General features: G+C 41.0%; 1 protein-coding gene across 4 annotated transcripts in view; it reads left to right on the top strand.

Moving 5' to 3' along the window:
* LOC115775209 (receptor-type tyrosine-protein phosphatase delta) overlaps positions 1–22,665 on the top strand; it is a 139,032-nt gene that overhangs the window by 97,749 nt on the left and 18,618 nt on the right. The window contains exons 11-26 of one of the 4 annotated variants that reach the window (XM_030722763.1): positions 169–314; positions 884–1,028; positions 2,713–3,018; positions 3,964–4,157; positions 4,558–4,584; positions 5,306–5,423; positions 5,831–6,418; positions 6,869–6,969; positions 7,066–7,322; positions 8,468–8,561; positions 10,401–10,610; positions 11,936–12,096; positions 14,664–14,675; positions 15,441–15,553; positions 19,169–19,266; positions 22,318–22,441. In XM_030722763.1, the coding sequence (XP_030578623.1) occupies positions 169–314; positions 884–1,028; positions 2,713–3,018; positions 3,964–4,157; positions 4,558–4,584; positions 5,306–5,423; positions 5,831–6,418; positions 6,869–6,969; positions 7,066–7,322; positions 8,468–8,561; positions 10,401–10,610; positions 11,936–12,096; positions 14,664–14,675; positions 15,441–15,553; positions 19,169–19,266; positions 22,318–22,441 (2,694 nt within the window). The remainder of the gene's footprint in view (positions 1–168; positions 315–883; positions 1,029–2,712; positions 3,019–3,963; positions 4,158–4,557; positions 4,585–5,305; positions 5,424–5,830; positions 6,419–6,868; positions 6,970–7,065; positions 7,323–8,467; positions 8,562–10,400; positions 10,611–11,935; positions 12,097–14,663; positions 14,676–15,440; positions 15,554–19,168; positions 19,267–22,317; positions 22,442–22,665) is intronic. The other 3 variants (XM_030722765.1, XM_030722766.1, XM_030722764.1) reach the window with 3 other exon arrangements.

Raw genomic sequence — 22,665 nt, 5'->3', positions numbered from 1 at the left:
TAAGTGAGAAGAAGAAATTCAAATGTCTTGTTGTTCACTTCTCATGAAATAGTCAGAATATGCAAAAATCTTCAAAAATCCAATGTGAAGACTATTGCAATAACTCAATGAGAGTGGATGGTGCGGGACGCGGCGAGTAATGAATTCATCTCTTCATTCTAATTCCAGTTCCCTCCCAACCGACCGACTTTAAAGGCGAAGCCAAATCGGAAACAAGCATTTTACTGTCATGGAATGCCCCGGCGCAAACTGGACAAGAAAATCAAGTCACGGGATATGAGCTTTTGTACCGAAAGAGAGACGACAAAGAGGAGGTAATTATTTTCCAATATTACATCATTTTGTTAACTCTTCAGACTTAAATGCCCATAATGCTCCTTAGCACAGTAAGATGCCCTTTCTAATTTTTGAGGATTGTGTTTATAATATCCTTATTTGCCTACATACCGTATTATTACGCTGAGTAATGGGCAAGTTGATGAATTTTTAACAGGTAAATTTATGTATATGCAATTGTCCCATTGTATGATATCTTGGGTTGCAAGGCATTTTAACACAGTGAGTCATATATAAAATAGGTTTTATACTACAACAATATAAACTTGAATTAAATCATGCAGCGTTATTATTTCTGAGCTGTGGTTTGTTTCAAAGGTTTCGCACCATAAAAGGAATTTGCAACATCAAAAGTGTAATAACTGTTAATTTAAAAAATTTCTGACTTTGGTGAGATGATAACTTAAAAAAGTAGAGTGTCTCTTTCACGTATCTCTCAGAATAAAGCTGTGTAAACAGAATTTAAAAATGATTGGAATTTCTTTACCTTCAGTTGCATTTTAACAAATCTTATGCATAAAGTGACAATGTCAAACTTTCCTCCCAGAAACGAGTCAGCTTTGAGCCGACAGCAACGTACCTACTGAAGGACTTGAAGCCCTTCACTACTTATACTTTTCGGCTGGCTGCCCGAAGTAAACACGGAGTTGGAGCTTACACCAATGAAATCTCTGCAGAAACTCCACAGACACGTAGGTCTTCTTCCTTATCTGACAGAGTTGAAACTATCTGGGAAGGAACGCATTTTTCAAATGCATTCAAAATTTTAATGTGTGCAGCAAAATCAAAAATGTGACAAAAATGTCATAAAGGTCTTACTGAGCACAGATAAACCAAATACAATTTTTTTTTTTTTTTAAATGTTGGATGCATTTGAAAATAGCAAAGCTGCAAAGGCTTAAAATGGAAAATCAGTGTAACAAAATCTACCTGACTATGCTGTATATCCCTTTGAAAAGGTTGCATGGACAGTGCGCCGGGGCTTTCCTGTAAAGTCGGGAGATGAGGTTATAAAAACTACCACTCCTCACCTTTGTTGTGCAAAAACAGACGTAAATGAATGATAAAAGCCTTGAATTATTTATGTGAATGCCCACATCTGTGTCTCCCCTTTTTCCATAAAGGAAAGGGCAAAGCTGGCCTTTAGGAAGCCTCGTCTCCTGAAATTGCATGTCAGCCAAAAATAGGAGAATAGAAATGTTTTGGGTCTGTCTGAGCTTTCTATGGGGCTGCAATGGCACGAACCAAAGTCCCCCCCAATTTTCTTCAAGAACTCTCATGTTAACGCTCAATTCAAATTAGAGCGAAGAGCGTTCACGAGTTACAATATCATAGAAAGCTCAAAGCAAGTGCTGTCTTTGTAGTTAGAAATATGTTCACTCGAAAGACCTCAGATTTATGCAACGGGACAAAATTGAAAAAGAAAAATTGGAAATCCAAAGAAATTTCCAGTCTCAGATTTCTCATAAAAAAACAAAAAAAAAAACCCCCAAAAACTGCTTTAAAAAGAAGAGGAAACTTTTGTGTATCTAACCTAAATCTGAGGCCTTTGAAAGATCAGGGCAGGGATCAGGTAGGTATAAAAGCTCTAACTCTGCCCATATGATGTAGTAAATGATGTAGTTAATTAAGAAGAAAAAAAAAAGTGCATGCCGATGTCATCAGAATCTAATAAATCAGTCATGTCTCCTTGGGAAGTTCTCTGTTGTACAATCAGGCTTTTACCACAAACCAACAGGCTTCGGAAAGGTTGGTGACAAATACAATATTTTTTTCTATTTTTAAAATAGTTACAGCATCAACCTTTATGTTATTGGATTGATGGTAACTGCTTGCCAAATTTTTCTTAGTTTCTTTTTGAAATGGTTTATCTTAAATGTCATTTACAATAGGTTTAGGTTTTTCTTTAATATTTAAGGGATCTAAGGATATTAGGACATGTGATTTTTGTCTTCTTTGTTTTTTTTTTTTTATACATTTTTTTTCATGAAAAAAGGTAGGTCACATATGGCAAAGCTGTCCTTTTTTCCCCCCCAGTCAACACCTTCCATTCACCATAATTGTGTACAATTTTGTGTTTTGTCTTTTCCTTTCATTTTGTCTTTATTTTTTATTCCATGTTTCACTGATTTAAAATGTTTTTTATTTACCCACATAAGTCCTTGTGCTTTTGCCTCATTTTTATCATTTTTATTTCCCTCTTCTTTTTCCTTGGTTTGGTCAATTCTACCATCATCACCCCGATCAAAACAAAAAAACGAAAAAAAACTGAAACTCCTTTTAAAAAAACCAAACACATCCAACCCAATGAATGGCCTCACCAAACCAAAACCAAACCAAAAACTGCTCCTGCTCCAAATCCAACCCAACAACCAGAACCCTCGGGGCCACCTCAGGAAGTCAAGTGCACTAGCCCCAGCTCCACCAACATCCTGGTAAGTTGGCGGCCACCTCCAGTAGAATTACAAAATGGGATCATAACGCAGTACACCATCCACTATGCTGCGACCGAAGGGGAGGATACAACCACTCGTCAAATCGTCAACATCCCTCCGGAAAGCACCCAGTACCTTTTGGAAAACTTGGAAAAATGGACAGAGTACCGTGTGACAGTCACTGCTCACACAGATGTTGGAGCAGGACCGGAGAGCCTGCCACAGGTCATCCGCACAGAGGAGGATGGTATGTGTTCGCTCAAACAAAGCTCCAGCTGCAATTCCAGTCTACCCTTCTTAACCTACCCTACTAACAGCCTTGCCTATATCTACAAACCCCCCCTCTTCTCTTCTACCCTCTCTGCCTGCTTTTAATATGACTGTCAACATTCAATACTTTTAAACCTATTTTGGACAGTGCACTTTTTAAAAAAAACAAAAAACAAATGATGAGCCACTTTGCATAAAGCACCTTTTTTGGCAATTTTTTTTAACCCCTCTGTACGCTGCTCAATTTCAACACATGGTATGGCGTTTTCAGCTGAAGGCCTCCAACTTCCAATCCCAACTGTCATTTTTGAAACTTTGTTCTCTGAAATTTTACTGAATGTCATCATTTTGATGCAAGTCACTTTTTTTTTTTTTTTTTTTTTTTTTTTTTTTTGAGAACTTGGCAAAGTGACAAGTTCTGGACAGTGGGAAAAACAAAAGGTGGAAGATTATATTTTTTTATTTTTGAAGGCCATTTTTTTCTTTTTTCAATTGTTTTTCTCCCCTCATGTGATAGTCATTTTTAATTCATTTTTTTCCCTCCCTTGCTCCATAGCCAAAATTCTTGCAGTGCTTCAAGCATTTGAAACTCTTGAAGCCTCTTTTGGCTCCACTTTTCTATTTTGGCAAAACACATTTTTATTCCATGTTTTTAAAATCCACTCTACCCATTTTTAATGTTTCAAGATTAGGTCAGTTGTCAGACCTGTTTTTGCGGTTGGTTTTTCCCCCCCTTACCATTGTTGAAATATTGATGTCATGCAGTGCTTGTTGCAGTTTGCTGCACTTTTGTGATTTTTTCATTTTTTTTTGTCACTGCAGCATTTTGCGCTACGGCTTTGGGCAAGAATCAAGAAAAAGAGGGTGAAGGGGTTCTCTATAATTTTCACCTTTTTTCTTCTATCCCATGGTGTTCCTCCAGTTCCTAGCGGGCCACCTCGTAAAGTTGAGGTGGAGGCTGTCAACTCCTCATCAATTAAAGTGATCTGGCGTTCACCGATGCCCACCAAGCAGCACGGTCAGATCCGAGGGTACCAGGTGCACTATGTCAGGATGGTTAATGGGGAGTCCACAGGACAGCCAGCCATCAAGGACATCCTGATTGATGATGCCCAGGTACAACACCCCCCCGCCCACCACCCTCAGGCAGCCAGCTCATCTCAGACACATAGTAATGCTTTCTCTCTCACACCTTCACATGGGCTAAATCAGTCTTTTATTTGGAGTGAAAAAATAACTCTTATTACTTATGTCTGATTGTTTATTCAGCTTAGTGATGACTTGTTTTGCCACTAATCAAAATTCAACTGGATACACGAGCTTGCTGCATATTTATCTGTACACATCAATATGTATGATCATTTCTACTTTGGTTGTAAATATTTTGTCTAAAGAAACAAATGTATTTAGTGGTTGCAGACGAACTGTGTGTGTATATTTTATCACCAGTGATTAGTGTCTATACCTGGCCTTATTTGTTGTCTCTTTTCTCTCCATATTCTGATATCAAAATCAGTGGGAATATGATGATACAACTGATCACGTGAGTAGCTCAGTTTCACAGAATACAAATATTGTTTTCTTCTGCTGTCATCCTCTGCATGAATGGCATGTGGTGCATATCTTAACTGATACTTTGAGCATTATTTCACTATCACACAGTGTTTACCCTTAAAAACTCTTATTAAACTAAGCAAACTGCAAATGCTGACCTTAAAATATTAACTTTCAAAAGGAACATACTTGTATTTATTTACTACCCAAAGCTTCTCGACATCATGTTTGTCAAGTGTGCCTAGAGTTTAAGTATATGCGACGCAGCACGTGAAAACCAGGCCAAACTGATTGTTTGATTGCGGTTTAGCAATAATGCAAATAGTCACTTGTATCACTTTCGGAAATAATTAAACTTCTGATAAAAAAAAAAAAAAAAAAACCTCCAAGAGGTTTACAAGAAACCGCTGATGGATCACACTCTACTCTGTGTTATACCCACAGGCGACAGAGGTTTGCTGGATGAGTGAGCTGTTTATTTGCAGACAGTGAAGTTAGGATAACAAACATTGGAAATATTGGAAAGAAAGGCTGATGTCAGGATTCTCGGTCTGCATCTTTAGCCAGCTTTTTTTTTTTTTGTGCTACGTCACATATGCTAAAGGAATGTGATCATGAGGATTATTTTAATATCGCATCCCGCTTCTGTTTGCTTGTATCTGCATGCTAACAAGTGAGCCTCCCACAACTAAAGTCCCGTATCTTTACAGGAAATGATCATCACAGAACTGCAGGCTGAGACCACGTATTCTGTTACTGTCGCAGCCTTCACGACAAAGGGCGACGGTGCGCGCAGCAAGCCCAAGCTGATCACCACCACTGGTGCAGGTAACGTAGCCATCAAATCTCTTGCTTTAATATATAAAACTGTATGTTAATATAAAGCTGCATTTCAACTTTGCAGAGCTATAATGCTGCATCTAATAATGATGAAACTATAATGTACTCTCCTAAGTATTATTTACACTTGTCAAGGAGCATGATTACGGCTAATTACTGTCTCATTAAGAAGCAATAAGTCTTACCCACTGGTATGACATGGCAATGCTGAAGGCACTTTTAACATAATGAAAAATAAAGTGAGGAAGGAAGACAAAACAGAAAACAAGGACACCACACTGTTGTTGTTATACCACACTAAAGACGCACATAAGCTGATTGTAGATCGACTGATGCTAAATGCCTGCGCGCCACAAATATTTCTAACTTGTCCCTTTCTCCATTGCTGCTATTAGTTCCTGAAAAACCTCGGCTTATGGTCAGTACAACCAACATGGGCACAGCTCTCCTCCAGTGGCATCCTCCAGCAGTAACTCACGGGCCCCTGCAAGGCTATCGTCTTCGCTTTGGCCGTAAAGATGTGGATCCACTGACCGTTATTGAGTTCGCTGAGCGAGAGAACCACTACACAACCAAAGAGATCCACAAGGGAGCCTCTTATACTTTTCGCCTATCGGCACGCAACAAGGTGGGCTTCGGTGAAGAGACAGTCAAAGAAGTCACCACAAATGAGGATGTTCCAAGCGGCTACCCTCAGAACATTAAAGCAGAGGGCGCCACCACCTCCACCATTCAGGTTAGCTGGCAACCTGTGTTGCTGGCAGAACGAAATGGGCAAATAGTGAAATACGCTCTGCAGTACAAGGACATCAACAGCCCACGCAGTCCCTCCGAACTCTTCATCACTGCCCCGGAATCAACAGTCATCCTGGATGGCCTTAGGGCAGATACTACTTATGATATTAAAATGTGTGCCTTCACCAGCAAGGGCGCTGGTCCCTATAGCCCAAGTGTCCAATTCAGGACACAGCCTGTGGATCAAGGTAGGACCAGTCCCTGAACTTTTTTAGGCCTTTCCCTTAAAAAACATAATAATAAGCCAACCTTTCCCTGCTTTGCCCTTTCCAATCACTTCTCTAAAAACCTCAAAAGGCAGAAGTTCACAAAGTATGGACTCAACCAGAAGACTTTGGTACTGACATATTGCCCTATCATTAGTCTCTTTAATCTAACAGTCATTTAAGAAATTCACGTGGAGTAAGTATGTATGTCTCTTTGTCTTGTCAGTTAAGCAAAGGTCAGTCATTAATTGTAAGAGCTGGTGTGGGTAAGAAGGTAAGAGGGTAGTGTTGAGTTCAGCGTAGTACTGCTTTCAGCCTGGTTTTGAAGGAGGACTCAGGTAAGCAGTGATGTTGGGCCTCTGTCGGTACATTAAAAAAATAAATAAAAGAGGATGCTTTGTGTCTAAATCACATGCTCCCCCTTTCTTTTAGCAGTGTTTGCAAAAAATTTTCACGTGAAAGCTGCCATGAAGACATCGGTGCTGCTCACATGGGAAATTCCAGACACCTACAACCCTGCTCAGCCTTTCACCGTGAGCATCGCCTAGCTCAGTATAACATGTTCATGTGTACTGCTGTGCTCCACGAAAACCAGTGTCTACATGAAACCGCAACTCCTTCTCCAACAGATCCTCTACGACAATGGGCAGAGTGTGGAGGTCGATGGCAAGTTAACCCAGAAGCTAATCACGGGTCTCCAACCTGAAACTCAGTACTCCTTCCTTTTGACTAATCGCGGTAACAGCGCGGGAGGTCTTCAGCATCGTGTGTCCACCATGACAGCTCCGGATGTCCTCCGCACCAAACCCTACTTGATTGGCAAGACTAACTCAGATGGTATGGTGACCGTGGAGCTACCTGCCGTCGAGACATCTGAGAGAGTAAGGTAAGCAGAACAAAAAGGTGTTTTTTTTTAACTTGCTTTTAATTTGTGCTGCATAAATCATAAGTATTGATTTCAGTCCTGAATTTTAACACCACTGTGTCAGCTTGAATTCCATCAGTCAAATGCACTACATTTATTGTAGCTGTGCAGCTGTATACATAATAACAACATAAGTCAACGCATTAGCTCGGAACAGCGTTCCCGAGTCGACTCTGCATATCCTGACCTGGGTACTGTATCAAAATGTGTCCTGTTGGATATTTAACTTGTTTCTCCATCCACATTACTGATTTGTATTTCCTACTGTTGCTCTGTGAATGGAAATAAACAAGTTAACTTGATAGCTGACCTTGTCAGGGGTAATTCTTCCAAAACAGTCATTTATATTCATCCCTGCATTTCAGTGTAATATCCACTTCACCTGAGTCATTACACAGTGGAGCACCCCAGCTCATTTAAGCACACTCCTCTAAGCCCTATAAAGTCTCTTACAGCCTTTCAACAAAGCCCAGGGTTGTCAGAAAGCCAAGGAGCACATCCGATTGCAGACTAAAGCTTCAAACCCATCTTGGGTTTCTTTTATTTTTTTTTGATCTTGCTGGTTGCACTTGGACCACTGTTTCCCATGCCAGAGCTTAAGCTAATTAGTTTCCCAATAGCTGGCCACACTGCTATCCTGGCTAATGCTAGCTAGATCAGTGCCCAACCAGGAAGCCCAAATCTGGCCGGAGGTCGTTATCTCTGTTGCCACCCCGATGAAGAGATGAAAAACCCATCCTACTCTGTATCTTTTTACATTCACTGAGCTCTCCTAATTAGCCCACAGGGGGCCTCAGTGAGATATAACCATATTGCTTGACTTCTCTGAACATGCTTGAATTAATGCAGAAAAGAATTCCCCGATCAGGTGATAGTCAGGAGATCATATAAATTGCTAAAAGCATGATTTAGTGCCTTTGCTTGTCAGCAGACTACCCTTTCTGATCCAGGCAGACATCGAAGGAGCCGCTCAGTGCCGTGGTTCCTCCTGCTGTTTGTTTATTCCATTGATTTGCAAATGCGCCGAGTGTCTTTTGAAAAGTGGCAGATGTGTTTTGACCCCGTCCAGAACGTTAACACGCTTTACTTCACGTTTTATTTTCCAGGGGATATTACATTGTGGTTGTACCTCTGAAGAAGCAGCGCACTGGCAAGTTTTTCAAACCCTGGGAGAGTCCCGATGAGATGAATTTGGAGGAGGTATGCTGAAAGGATGTTCTGGTTATAATGACTCGATTTACCAGAGGGGTGGGGGGAAAGAAGTAAAATATTTTTTCTCTATTATCTAGTTATGCTCAGCTTCATAACAAGACCTATAAACTTTGTGCATATACCACACACTTCTTTTCTCAAACTAGGAAAAAATAAGGTGAGGCAGTTGGGGGGAAAGGGGGGAGCAGAAAGAATAGCAGATGAGTCCCACTGATTGACGCAAATAGCTGCAGAGAGCAGTGTTCATATGGAAATGAGAACATAAAGTAGCCATCAAGTGCACTGCAAACTCAAACCCCATCCCCACCTCCTCCTCCGCCTCCCCCTCCTCCTGTGGTAATTACCTGAAGAGCTGCATCAGGCCTTCATGTCTCTTCTCATTCCAGGCAAAGCTAGGCTACCGCATCGCCACAAAACACTTGACAACTTTTATATTTAGCCAGTCGGGATAATTCGGGAGCTCCTATGTATTGCGTGCATGACTAAATGTGTAAGCAAATGAAAGCTTTTACCACTGTGTACCGTAAGCTGTGAATGCATCCGAGGTATTCTTTAGTTTAGGTGGAACATACACAGACTGAAAGCAGACAGTTTTGCACATTCAGTGCAGCTTATTTCAACTTAAGTCTTAAATTCTGCCAGGGAATAGCACTTGTGAATCAAATCCTCTTCATAATTATAGCTCATTTTTAACTTGTGAGATATAGCTTATGTCTGGGAGGCTAAAAAAACACACATTGTCTCATCTGGTATCGGCTTTGTAGCTCATGCCTATAGGCCCATGTCTGCAGCCTTGACCGATTGGCCAAAAGTCACCCCTCTGTCAGAATTTATTTGTTTGTCAATATTGGCACTCACCTTTTCACAACTTTTCCCAAGGGCAGCTAGATTTAGCTGTGTTGACAGGAGAGATGATTGAAGACATTATCGGGCAGCACCAACAGCCCCGCAGCCAAAACAGAGCACACACAAGAGCGCACCCTCTCTAATGTGAATGACAGCCGCACACACACGCACGCATACACAAGTCGGGGATGTGCCCTCAGACAACGCAACAACTAGCCAGGCTTGATTAGCATAATTATCATCATGCTTTGTACTAGGAAACTTAAAGTCTGATGACTCGCATGAAGGACACGGCCCTTCAGCCCATTCGGGTTAGAAGCGCTAACGCTAATTGGCCGAGGAGACAACAAAGGAGTAGAAAGCAAAACAAAGCAAAAACGGAATGATCTGCTTTGAAAAACAAATTAAAAGCTAATTTTAACATTTTGCTAATTTAATTTTGACCATATATGTAGATCTACAATTGACAAAATATTGAGTCCATTTGGATCTAGCTTTGCGCGTCTTTGATTCAAATTTAAGACAAAGAATTAAAAATACATAACTGTACAGCCGTCAAAGGGACAACGCTTCTATTTGTCTACATAGTTGATCAAAAACGTTTCCGATGGTATCAGCAAGAGAAGAATAATTGAGCTGTGTAAGTTCTGAATTAATTTGGTGCCTTTTTTTTTTTTTTTTTTTTTACTGTTTGAAGCTGTTGGATAATCCTCAGCTGTTTTATATGCTGGAAATCCGCACAATCTTTTAATCTCACAATCTTTTGTAGTCCAAAAAAACATGAACTAAGTCATTGATCTTTTCTTGTAATGTTCTGCAATTTTGCAATCAGCATTTTCAGCTCAGCAATCAGACAAAAAAAAAAAGAAAATCTAGATAGAGATATTTGGTTTGTGTGGATTTGTTTTCATGTGTGTACTGGAACGTGTCCCTGTGTGTTATCAACTGTCTGCTTTTTTTTTTTTTTACCCCTCGCTGTAGCTGCTGAAGGAGATAAACCGAACGAGCAGAGGCCTTCGGTTCCAGAGGCAGGCAGAACCCAAAGCCTATATCGCTGCTTACTTCAAAGACCTGCCCAAAGATTTCACCCTGGGAGATGGCAAGATCTATGGGGACTTTGAGAACAAGCAACTTCAGAACGGCCAGGAATACATCTTCTTTGTGCTTGCTGTTCTGGAGATGTCTGAGAATGTAAGTCTGTTCTGTTATACTAGAGTATAAGTTTTCTTCCCTTTGGGGAACCCCTTGCTAGTGATTTCACATTCTTTGTTCTAAAAAAAAAAAAAACTGCCCATGTTAATAAGCAGAGCGGGTTAAATCCACTGTGTCCTGGCAGAGTGTCGGAGTTTGCTTCTGGTCAGATGTGTTACTCTGAGCCCTTGTGAGGCTTTGGCTTGAAAACTTAAAGCTGCAGCTAGCCCAAGAAGCTGACCCTTGCTGCTTTAGGGAGAGAAGCCCCTTAAGACCTTAGCTGATCGCAAGAACACCTCGATAACAGAGCTCCTCTTTAATTGCATCCTATGTGCGGTCCACCTTATCTCCACTGCTGCAGCCAGTGTGTATGTGTGCATTTGTCTGCCTGGACGGAAGACCAGAAAGCTGCATGATTAGGCAGCTGCAGGCAAGATGATGGAGTTGATGAGCTGCAGGGTCTACAGTGCTGCCTCACACTCTCTCCGCTAACCCTGAGTTCAGGTAGAGCAAAAACGATAATGACGGACAGAGGGAAATCTCTAATTTGCCCACTGAAGCATATATTTTCTTCCCACAAGACCATTTTTTTTTAATCTTCACATGGAATGTGAAATGGTTCAATCAAGGCTCCAGTATAGGAGAGATATTAAAGATAATTCTGATTGGTCAGACTGCAGCTTAGAAGAAACTGCACAGAAGAACTTTGAATTAGCATTTAATTTGTATTGTCGGCCATGCTGTCTTTGTTAAAAGTCACGCCAAGATATGCTCTGTAGTGGTCGCATATTAACTCAAGGTTTAAAGTACTTCTTGAAATACCTCAGGCTCCCAAAAATAGCCCTAGATGTACTAACCAGCTCTCGTTCCCCGGGCGTGAAATACGGACGTTTTGTCAAAGCTGCCGGCGTCTCAAAGATATGCACAAGGTGTCATTTAGCATCAGAGAATAGTGAGAGTTTCTAGGTCCTAACTCGCATATGGAACATGTTAGAGACTGCTCCTTTGGTACATGTCATTTTTTAACATGTCCTAATGCTATTTTATTTGTTATACCTAAATCTAACCAATGAGTTAAAAAGAAGCTGAAACAAACAAACAAAAAAAAAAAAAGATCTGAGTGCAGGGTCTCACACTGCAGCCACCTGGATTATAGATGTGCGGCTTTGACAACCTGGAATGAGTTTACATCGGGTCTGTTGTATCTGTCAACATCAGTTTTGATGTGGAAATGATACAAGGGGAAGATAAACTGGATAAGAAAAACAATTAAGTAATGGCGCCTATTTCAGAACATTTACCTCTGTTTTACTCTTCCCTAACAGATCATGTATGCAACCAGCCCCTACTCGGACCCAGTTGTTTCAGCCGACATCGATCCCCAGCCAATCATCGACGAGGAGGAGGGCCTTATCTGGGTGGTGGGCCCTGTGCTAGCTGTTGTCTTCATCATATGCATCGTCATTGCCATCCTCCTTTACAAAAGGTGAGGAGTTAAGAAGCTAATCAACACACAGGAAACACAAGAATCTAGTTTGGAAACGAACCACTTACCTTAGCAGTGAGCGCGCGCACACACACACACTGTGTGCAACAAGTCACGCTCTGATAGCCACGCCCACGAAAGGAGTTGGCCCTTTAGTGGGCGTGTTTTGTTGGTGCCACATCCTAGAACATAGGGCAAGAATAGGGAGACAGTGTAAGCCAAGCGCTACTGTATACACACATTACTACTTAGACTGCATATATGCACTTCAGATTCAAGCCATCTATAGCCACTATTTATGTGTGACCAATAAATATTTAAATGTGTAAAAACCGACGCTGTACGACACAAATCTGCAATTAGCACGTATGAATGCAGATGAACGTATGAACATATCTAGAACCATAAGGTGCGCTGATCTTGAGACAAGCCATGACCATCAAAGTGAGTGACACACACACACACACACACACACACACACACACACACACACACACACACACACACACACACACACACTTTTAATCTCTTATAAGTGAATTCAAGAATGCAGCTACCCAAGCTGTCAAGCCATGAAGTGCAATCGCCCACGATCCTTCAGAAACGTGCGTTGACTGAAAGTTAATCAGACACATCCCTCCAACTCCCCTGCACACACAAACGCGCACTCACAAACCCATGTAACACTGTAAAAAACAAACAAAAAAAACCCACACTGCTGTAGTGCATTTTCACACTGAATCAAAACAGCATTTTATTATTTATTGTTTTGTTTTTGTTTTTTTTGCCTAAAACCCCCTAGTGGTAGTCAGACCTCGTGCTGTCACTGCTCATCAGTCAAGCGTAGGAGTGGAGAGCTTTGACTATCTGCTGCATGTCACTGCATGTGTGCACAGATTTTGAAAGGCCCTCGGGCCTGGGATAGCTTCCCAGCCACCCCCCAATCCCTTCCCTTATAGCACTACCCATTCCACTGTGGGGGTGGGATGGGAGGCTCAGCTCTAGATCCAGGCTTTGACCTTATGCTGCCCTCCTGTTTTGCCAGGACAGGCACATATTCAACATTCACACACATACACATCTACACACTTTGCTATCTTGTCCCTTCTCACCTTTTACATAAGGGAGATTTTCTGCAGTGTTCACTCAATCAAATGTCCAGGCCTAAGCAGAATTTAACAGTAGTCCTCAAGGTTTAATTTTGGAAGGGTAAGATTAGTAACTGAGGCGTCAGCACAAGCCGAAATCGGTAACGGTACCAATACTGAAGACAAAAAAAAATCCATCAATACTATCAGTGTAGTGTAAGAGGTTTATAGGTACAGCTTTATTCCGGCTCTTGCTTGCATCTTATTGTCCTTGGCATCCATTCATATGAAATTTTAGATAATACAAAGGTGACTTGAAAGTGAACAAGGACCGCATATGCGGCTGGCTTCAGTTTTTCCATTCACAGCAGGCAGATTTACACATCGATTACCCAGCCAGTGTCACTGCCACATTAGGGAACATTTAGTGCATAACCAGCATATATTTCTCTTGTCAAGATCAATTTTTATGTGACAAAAGGCACCTCTTGTGCAAAACAAATGGAAACAAGCATGCTCTGCTGAGCTATAGGAAAGGGCATGGGTGTGACCATCAGAGAGAAGTCAGGGTAAACTAGGGTTGTGAGTGATTGCAATCAAAGTATTCTCATTAATGCATTAACTCACTGTTATCATTATTATTATTATTACTAGAGTCATATTAAATTAATCTGCCTCACTTTAGTTTCAGATACTTGGGACTGAAGGAGGTTTTAAATTAGAGCTTAATGTAACTGGATTTGCAGAGATGCTCGTTTATTTCCTCTCCTCAACTTTTTACTGCTGCTCTCTATCAGCAGTAGTGCTATTCTGTTTTTTGGGGGGCTTTTTCATGCTCGGCCCACGCTGTATATATTATGGAGAGCGGATAGCTGAAGCTTAACGAGTGCACATTCACCCCGCTGAAGCTATCGTTATTAGCGATCTCGTGAGGGGGGGGGGACGACCGGATGATTAGACTACCAAATCAATAGAGTGTGATCATTTTTGTTTGAAATAAAAACAAAATTTGAACCGATTTATATGCTTAATTTATACACATTCATTCAAGATGATGATCCCACTTGAACATGCATAAGTCATGCCTTTAATAAATGCAACAGTGGTAGGCAGGAGAAGGCAGACACAGCAATTAAGAGTCAAGAGATGACTTTTATGCTTGAACAAGAAGCAATCAGCTGAAACTGCTTGAAATAGCAGAGATACAATGTACAAATCTTGGATGCACCTGGGAAACTGTAGCATTTGAAACAAAAGAGCCCCAAGGCTGCATAATTGAGCATCATCTCTGAAGTGAAGCATTACTAATCTTGCACGCAAAGCAAAACCGAGATATGATTGGTATCGTTTGTCTCTCATGCAAGCCAGTCATTTACTTAGTCTGAGGAAAGGTTTCTGGCATTCTCCATTCTACAAAGTCAACAGTCTTACCACCTAATGTTGTGTTGATATTTCTTTCCTTGCTCACCAATGGAGCAGCAAACCGGACAGGTAAGAGAGAGAAAGAAATAGATGAAAACCTAATTCCTTTCAGACCCCTTTTTTTCCTCCTTTTTTACTGTGCATATTATATCTCAGCATATGGAAACCGGTCTCTCATTTGGAGCTGAAATGACGAGGGAAACGTGTTGCATACTATTAGCAGTGTAGCTGCTGTCTTTGATAGGAGGGAATCAAAGCACAAAAATCTTGACCTTTCCAACTGCTAATTAACTTTGAATTCAGAATGCAACATAATCACCACATAATCTATGAATCTATGAAAGTGGAACTAGATTCGAACAATATGTGAGTCTTAAAATGCATTCAGAATACTGAAAAAAATACCAAAAATAAAAAGGGAGTGGAGCAAGTTTCAAAAGTATATATGTACATATGTTAAACTACAAATATATAATGAAATGCACCCTAAATAGCACCCTCAGTTACAGCTTCCAGATTACTATAAAGTTATATCCAAACCCTACCTGACATTAGAAGTGAAAAGTGAACAATAGGTTTTGCTAAAGGTAGTATTTAATGTCTAAGGGCTATTCTGCTGGATGGCTTTATAAGTGGTGTTATTTTGCCTGCCTCTTATGGCCTTATGTACTGAACGAACGTAGTCCTGTCACCTTCTTAATTACATATCTGCCTTCATTATTCATGAGACCGCAAGGCAAGTTTTGAGGTTATACAATAACAATTAAGAGGTCTGAGTACAAATTAGAAAAATAATCTACCTGAATTAATTAAAATTGACAATTTGTTCCACAGAAAACGAGCTGAATCTGAAGCTAGAAAAGGTAGTCTCCCCAACAGCAAGGAAATGCCTCTTCATCACCCCACTGATCCCGTTGAGCTGCGACGTCTCAACTTCCAAACACCTGGTAAGTGTCCTGAATGATGCCATCGGTGCTGTTTGGTGTGAGTTTGAGACTGAAAATGCATCATGGAAAATGATGTCAGTGCTGCTGAGTTCTTGCTTTAAGGGAAAATTATTAATTCAGTTGGGTTTATATCACTCATTGCACACAAAGGGGCCTGATATGACCACCCTGTAAAAAAAAAAAAAAAAAAAAATATATATATATATATATATATATATATATATATATATATCTCACATCATCTTTGCAGTGAGATTGGCACAGAATGTGTGAGCAGTTTGGAGGTAGATAATGGACAGGTGCTTGACAAGGCACAGAGGGTCAATACTGACACAGGCCTCCCTGGAGACTCTTCTCAGGGGGAAATGGAGAGGCAGAAATGCAAGCTTGACAGTTTCATGACATCTGTCATCTTCCTCTGCACCTGGGTTATCCAGGTCATCCAGACCTGTCACTCTCACAACAGGTGTAGTCCTGTTAGAACAAGGAGCATCGCCGAAGTTCAGCAAAATAGAGAATGGCTGTGTGCTTCATTGGGTATGCAGGCCGTAGGGATATGAAAGCGGTGACAAGCTGTAAACACTAATGTTTACTTGCGCCAAACCTTTAGTGCTGAGGCGAGTGGTCATGCCTCGGCTCAGTCATGTGGCCGTTTCTCGCCTCGGGAAAAGATGGGAGTCATAGTCCATTTATCGCCCGGAAGGCAGTATGCATCTTTGCCTCCATGCTGACCAAGAGTGGCACACTTGACTGCCGTTTGAGTTCCTCTGGCGCTCACTGCTTTGGGACAGGTGTTCAGAGACTGCCAATAATGTTGTAATATCAAAGCCATATTTTTCAGGTCAGCTAGTATGAAAGGAGGATGAATTATCCCCGCAGGCTCATTTTTGTAAAAGATTATGCATATTTATGAATGTTCTTCACTGATTTTAGGGCCATTACAGACTTTTTCATCCCAGCAGAGGGGTATTTTTCCTTTTGGCTCGGAGTGATCTCAACTATCCTTCCACTATTTTGCTCACCTCTCAAGCCATCATTTTTTCCCCGCAAACAGCCTTTTTGAGAGCTGGTATCTTGGCTCAAAAAAGGCCCAAACATTTCTTTTTTCTACCACCCGACCACTTTCTCTTAAGTCCCGAAGGGCTTCTACATTAGACCACCTCTCTCCCCTACTCTCCCTCAGCTCTTTACCCCGTCAATGGACATTTTCATCTTAAGGACGCTTGATGTTTGAGCGACAGTGTGTTGGAAAAGGTACTTTCATTGTCCCCCAGTGGTGGAAATGGATTTTGAGTAGTGGGTTGCAATAGAAACAGCCTTTGCCGTCTTTCAGAGAGACGCTAGAGTGGGTGGGAAAACGGTGCAGCTTCCATTAGCTAATGCCCACTTGTGCCAGAAACCAAAATGAGATATCACCTCTGCAGATAGACTAATGCCCAGTTGGTGTGTCATAATGGCACATGAATTCTTAAGGTGGAGATCTTTTGCCATAGAGTGGATTTTGACATTGTAAACAAAAAAGTGTCTTGTTGAATTTTCCTTTTATCCTTTTATCTTTTTCCTTTTATCTAAGCTTTAAATATGCTGACACCTATACATAGACCATCAACTATATTCAACCCACTAAATTTTATACTGCCAAGCAAATAGTAGAGCCCAATAGACATATGATTTTTAAGACTGATGCTGATACTGAGATTGGTGATTTAAAAATCTGATATATCGGCCAATATTCTTTTTCTTTCAGACGCATGAAACATATACAGACTTCCCTAACATTTTGTATGTGTATTTATGAGTCCTTACTAAGATAATATGACAATGCAGTTAAAAAAATAATCTTGCATTGTCATGAAAAGCTGCAAACTACTATTTTCAGCTCAGTCCGACTCTGCTCTGATCAGCTGGTTGTTGCGTTTGTGGTGTTCCAAACACGTCATGCAAACAACAAAGTTGCAGAGTGCCCAAACTTTGCACCATCAACGCTCATGGCATGGTTATAAGGTGTTTCTCCCATCTCTTCTTCACCTTTTTAACTTTCATTTATCAGCCAATATAAATATCAATATATTGACAAATGATATATCAGCAGGGCTAAAATAACAGTCGAGTTACTGCCATTCTTTCAGTTCCCCCCTCCCGTAGCAGAGATGTGTGCAAAGTGGTCCTTTGGCACTGATGCCTTGATGCGCCGATTGCAGCAATACTGGATCCCAAGCAATAATGATGCTCTGTAAAGAGTGACGAAGTCCACATTTGGAGTTTGGAGCGTATGAGAGCGACATGAATAAGTTTGTCAGCCAGGAGATTGTGCTTTGTGTCCTGTTTGTAACCCTGTGTTGCTTTCTTTCATTTGCACTTGCTTTTTACCTACATTATGCTTCTTAGTTTTATGCACCAAAAAAATCTGCTTGGTCAGGTTTAGAAAAAGATTGTAGTTTGGGTAAATACATGCACTTCTACAAGACACTCTGCATGTCGAAAAATGATGACACTTATCAAGTGGGTTTAAATGTGACGCCAAAGGGGTTCGTTTAAAAGCACCCTTGTGTGACAAGCTGGGACTGAATGACTGGTCTAACTATCGTCATAATCCACTGTCATCCCACCACCAAAGGCCACCTGTGAGACATCGGCAGTTTTTACAGAGCAGTTTGAGGGAGGAATGAGAATCAGCTGATACATTGCCACGTCAGCACTCCAAGTTTCAAATGAATGGCATATAAAGCAGTTGCTCTGGTTTACGATTCTGGGATTTCAGTTCTCTGTATGTTTTCTTATTTCATTGAAGTACGCATGGTGGCATAGCAAAGCTTCTAGCATGGTGATTTGTATGTTACTAATGAATGTCCCATTTAGAATACGCATAATCATTCAGCTACTTCTTGTCACATTTCAATTTCTACCTTCTGTTTGTAAAGACAGTAGTCATCACATTGCTGTGACGTCTGCAATATATTTAATTCCAGCGCCGTTTCCTCCACAGGTTCAGGTGCGCCCAGTCACCCCAGTAACCTCCATTTGTCAAGTTAGTTGGTCTCGATTACACATTTGACATGATTTGTTTTTGGATTTTTTTTTTTTCCAGCTTTAAATCCTTTCTTTTCCTTTTTTTTTCTTCTGCCAAGCCTTGTATCTCCATTCCCATCTAATCCATCTGGTGTTAATGCTGTATCATCACAGGAGGCGGAGTTTGAAATGACAGCCTGAAACCATGTCATCACTCAAAGCAGACGTCAACATCTGGCCTAACATTGAATGTCTTTTTTGTTTCGTTATCTTTTTTGGGATGTTCGTTCGTGTCTGTGCTTTGCTGTCACGCTAACTATCCGCTGCAGCATTCCGTGTGAATAACGTTCTTCTCTCTCAATAGGGAGAGTCCCAGTGAGGCAAAGTGTGCTCGGTGACTTCTCATTGGCTTCTGTGTCCATATCCTCTTTACGAGCATGGTCACTGCTTTGAGTGAACAAACTAGCCTAACAAAGATCCACTCTTCCATTTCCCCTGTTATAACCACATGCTGCTTACCTAATGATTCACTGTTTGCTTGTTTGTGCTTGGGTGATACCCTCTCAAAACACTGGGGGACTGACCTTGGGTCCATCTGATTGACAGGTATGGCCAGCCACCCTCCGATCCCTGTCATGGAATTAGCGGATCATCTGGAGCGCCTGAAAGCGAACGATAACCTCAAGTTTTCACAGGAGTATGAGGTGAGTGTCAGAAAATTCCTAATGTTGATTGAGCAATTTGAAAGCTCTGTGACAACACACGATTAGAAAGGTGCATGCATCACTTACTTAAACTGTAGGTTTAATGAACACCCCCCCCACCCCCACCCCACCCAAAAAAAGTACTACTACTTTGTGGGCATTGGCTAAACCACATAGTTTTATTTAATTAATATTAAATTAATGATATTTACCTGCATGTATTTGGTGGCTGACTTTCCAGTAGGGGTGTTGGCAACTACTTTCATCACCAAACTCAGATTTATAATGATCCTGTGTTCTTTTTCACTTCAGGCTGTTTGAGATGTCAACACAGGTATAATTAATAACACTAATAATGGCACATTCCATTTCTAGTTCCAGGACCCTGCTATTGTGCCTGCTGGCTCAGTGACATTGTTTCCAGAGGCAGCTGAATGGATTATTAATTTCATTAGTAGCACCTGTGCCTACACTTTGACAAGTGTAGGCTATAAAGTAAGCCTATATGACTAAAATGTCATTGTGACAGCCACAGCATATATCATTTTATGATTTAAAGGTGAACTCTCTTCATTAAAAATTGTGCTGTTGGTAATGGTAAGGAGTGGGAAAACAGACACTAAAGGGTTTGAAATATGTTGGACAGGGCAAACATACAGTATGTATAGTGTATTATAGACAGAAGTTTAGCATTGTTTCTTCTCCAGAACTCTTGTTTTTCATACATAGGCTCTACCCAGCAGGCTGCCCGGGTATATTAACAGCTGCCAGTACTGTATATTTGGTGGCTCATTTTTCTTTTTTGTTATGCATCCACCCCTTATTGATTTATAATGGGTGGGGTTGAAGGGGCGAGGTTTGTTGCTGCAGACCTCTACATTCTTCAGCTGCCTCACCAGAGTCCCTCGTCCCCCACACGGACAGACTCCAACTCCACTGTCCTGGACTGCAGCTAGCAGTGGTAGTCCTTGCTCTGATCAGGAGGGCCGCTCTAACCAGAACCTGGGGACAGTGGAAAACTGGTTCATGTGCTGCTCCACCAAGATCACCAAGGCTGCAGAGCGAGAAGGACTACCATCGTCGGCTGCAGTTTAGAAGGTTGGGTTGGAGTCTGCTTGTGGGGCAACAGGCCACAAATTGGGTACATAGCAATGAATGTATTTACAGAGGAGTACCTCAAAAATAAACCATAGGTATATGTCTTTTTACATATGTGTGCGTATACATGCTGTGGGAAACACTGAACCCTAATGGCTTAATGTTTAGATTAGAGTAACTAATCCATTACATCAAATCTAGGAGATTTCTGAAGCTATGAATCACTGATGTTTGTTAAACATGGCAACTATCAGGATAAAAATTCATTAATGAGCAAAGCTGAAAGTTATCTTCAAGCATCATGTGATCGGGCCTTCAATTCCTCTGATTGCTGACTGTAATTCAGGCAGTCATAATTGTTACCTGCATATTGCCATGTAGACGAAATTATACTGGCAGAACGCTCGCGGTACCTCAAAATACATGCAAGCAAGAGGTCCTTTCTGTATGAGATATGAGCGGTCACCTTTTCTCTGCCAATTTCTCTCTGCAGGTCCTTCAACAACTCCAAAACCTATGAGGTCACCATATGGGTGCCTGCCAAGCTGCCCAATCATTATTGCAGCTTAAGTACATTGAATTCCAATTTCATAGTGCTTACTCGAGAGCAGTGGAAAGCAATTTTGCGAGCACAATGAAATAAAGATTCCCATTATGAGCAATGTTGCAGCCCACTGTTTCAACATATTCTGATAAAATATCAGGCTAAGCCTGTGGTTTGTCTCCCACATATTTCTGTTTAGGGGATTTCTACAGACAAATAACTTAGTGCTAAAATAAATTCACACTGAGATTAAATGCTCCTACATACATCTAAATTTTGGTCATAGCAAAGTGGCTAGGTAGCATTTTTTTTTCCATCATCTAACATTAATGTTAGTTTGGATGCATTTATTCTTCATGTAGAGCAAAAACTTGGTTTTCCACCACCTTCAATGGAGATTAACTCACAACAAAAGCAGTGTGTTGTCATTAATAGCACAAGCACAATATTTTCCCGTTAATGTGAAATGGAACGCTATCTGTCATGCCTTTTATATTTTCCCTTTGTGATACTACATTTTATAGTTCATTTCTCAGCAACGAGGGACCGTTATCTACCCCTGCTTAACAAAGCTGAAGGAGGGCTCGGATAGCAAGCCGAACTAGTCTCGAGTGTGGTCGTCTACCATGAGCCATAAAATCCTCCTAATCAAATAAAAGCTGATGGAACACAAGCAATTTCCTTTGTGACCAATTCAAAATACATTCTTTTGTTAATCTAATCTTTTCTATCTAGAGGTTATTTCATGCCAGAGCCAACACATAGTTCAAATACTTCTTAGAAGTGGAAGATTCACACTCGTGTCAAATGTGCTCTTCCAAAATGCTCTCCATCACTTTTATTTTAACATTCGCACAGCAAAAACAGTCGACTTTGTTTCCAGTGGGTGTTCCAGAGTAGATTCTTCCCAAATTGAGTTTGCTGCTCGGAGATTGAGTGTCTGGGTAAGACTAATCAGTTACAAAACAATCATTTCCTTTGGACTCGACAACTTCAGGTGTAATTGTTTAAACAACACGACACGTTTCACGCTGTAACTCTTAACAGCAGTCTCAAATCTTCTTACACACAAAGCGTGCATTATACCGTACTCACTGGAATAAAGTATTTGCTTTAAATCAAGTGTTGCGCACACATGACGTTTCTACCTTTCGGCCATCACCGTTTCGTACTCTTGAGGTCTGACAGCAGCACCAGGTGTGACCTCAAGTTTCAAGCACACTCTTAAAGAGACTTATTTAAGCACCAGTATAATCTGCCAGATTATTTCAGGTGAAATGCATTTTTCTGTGGGCTTTCTGATGCATGCACTAGAAATCGCCAAGGAGTGAAATTCAATCTTGTTTTACGTATAAATGGAGCAAAAATAGATCACTGCAGTAACAAAGCAAATATCTTCTCTCTTACAGTCTATCGACCCCGGTCAGCAGTTCACGTGGGAGCACTCCAACCTAGAGGTCAACAAACCAAAGAACAGATATGCCAACGTGATAGCCTACGACCATTCCCGAGTCTTACTCTCAGCTATTGACGGTATGTCGCCCACCTGCATTTTCCTTCCTAACTGCTGTTATTGATTCTACACGCAGCCGGCACGGCCTCGTCTTTGGGAGCTCAGGAGTGCAACCGCACTGTACTTTTAAATTATATTCCTTCACAAACATGTCAGGCTATTTATTGGTTTTGATACCTTAGGTTTTTGCTAAGAAAAAAAAAATGGCCTCAGGGTTACAAATATAATAAAATAAGGCACTTCT

Source organism: Archocentrus centrarchus (assembly GCF_007364275.1).
Source record: "Archocentrus centrarchus isolate MPI-CPG fArcCen1 chromosome 18 unlocalized genomic scaffold, fArcCen1 scaffold_23_ctg1, whole genome shotgun sequence".
NCBI classification, from domain to species: Eukaryota; Metazoa; Chordata; class Actinopteri; order Cichliformes; family Cichlidae; genus Archocentrus; species Archocentrus centrarchus.
Note: the sequence above shows the minus strand (reverse complement) of the source record. Positions and strands in the feature narration are given on the sequence as shown.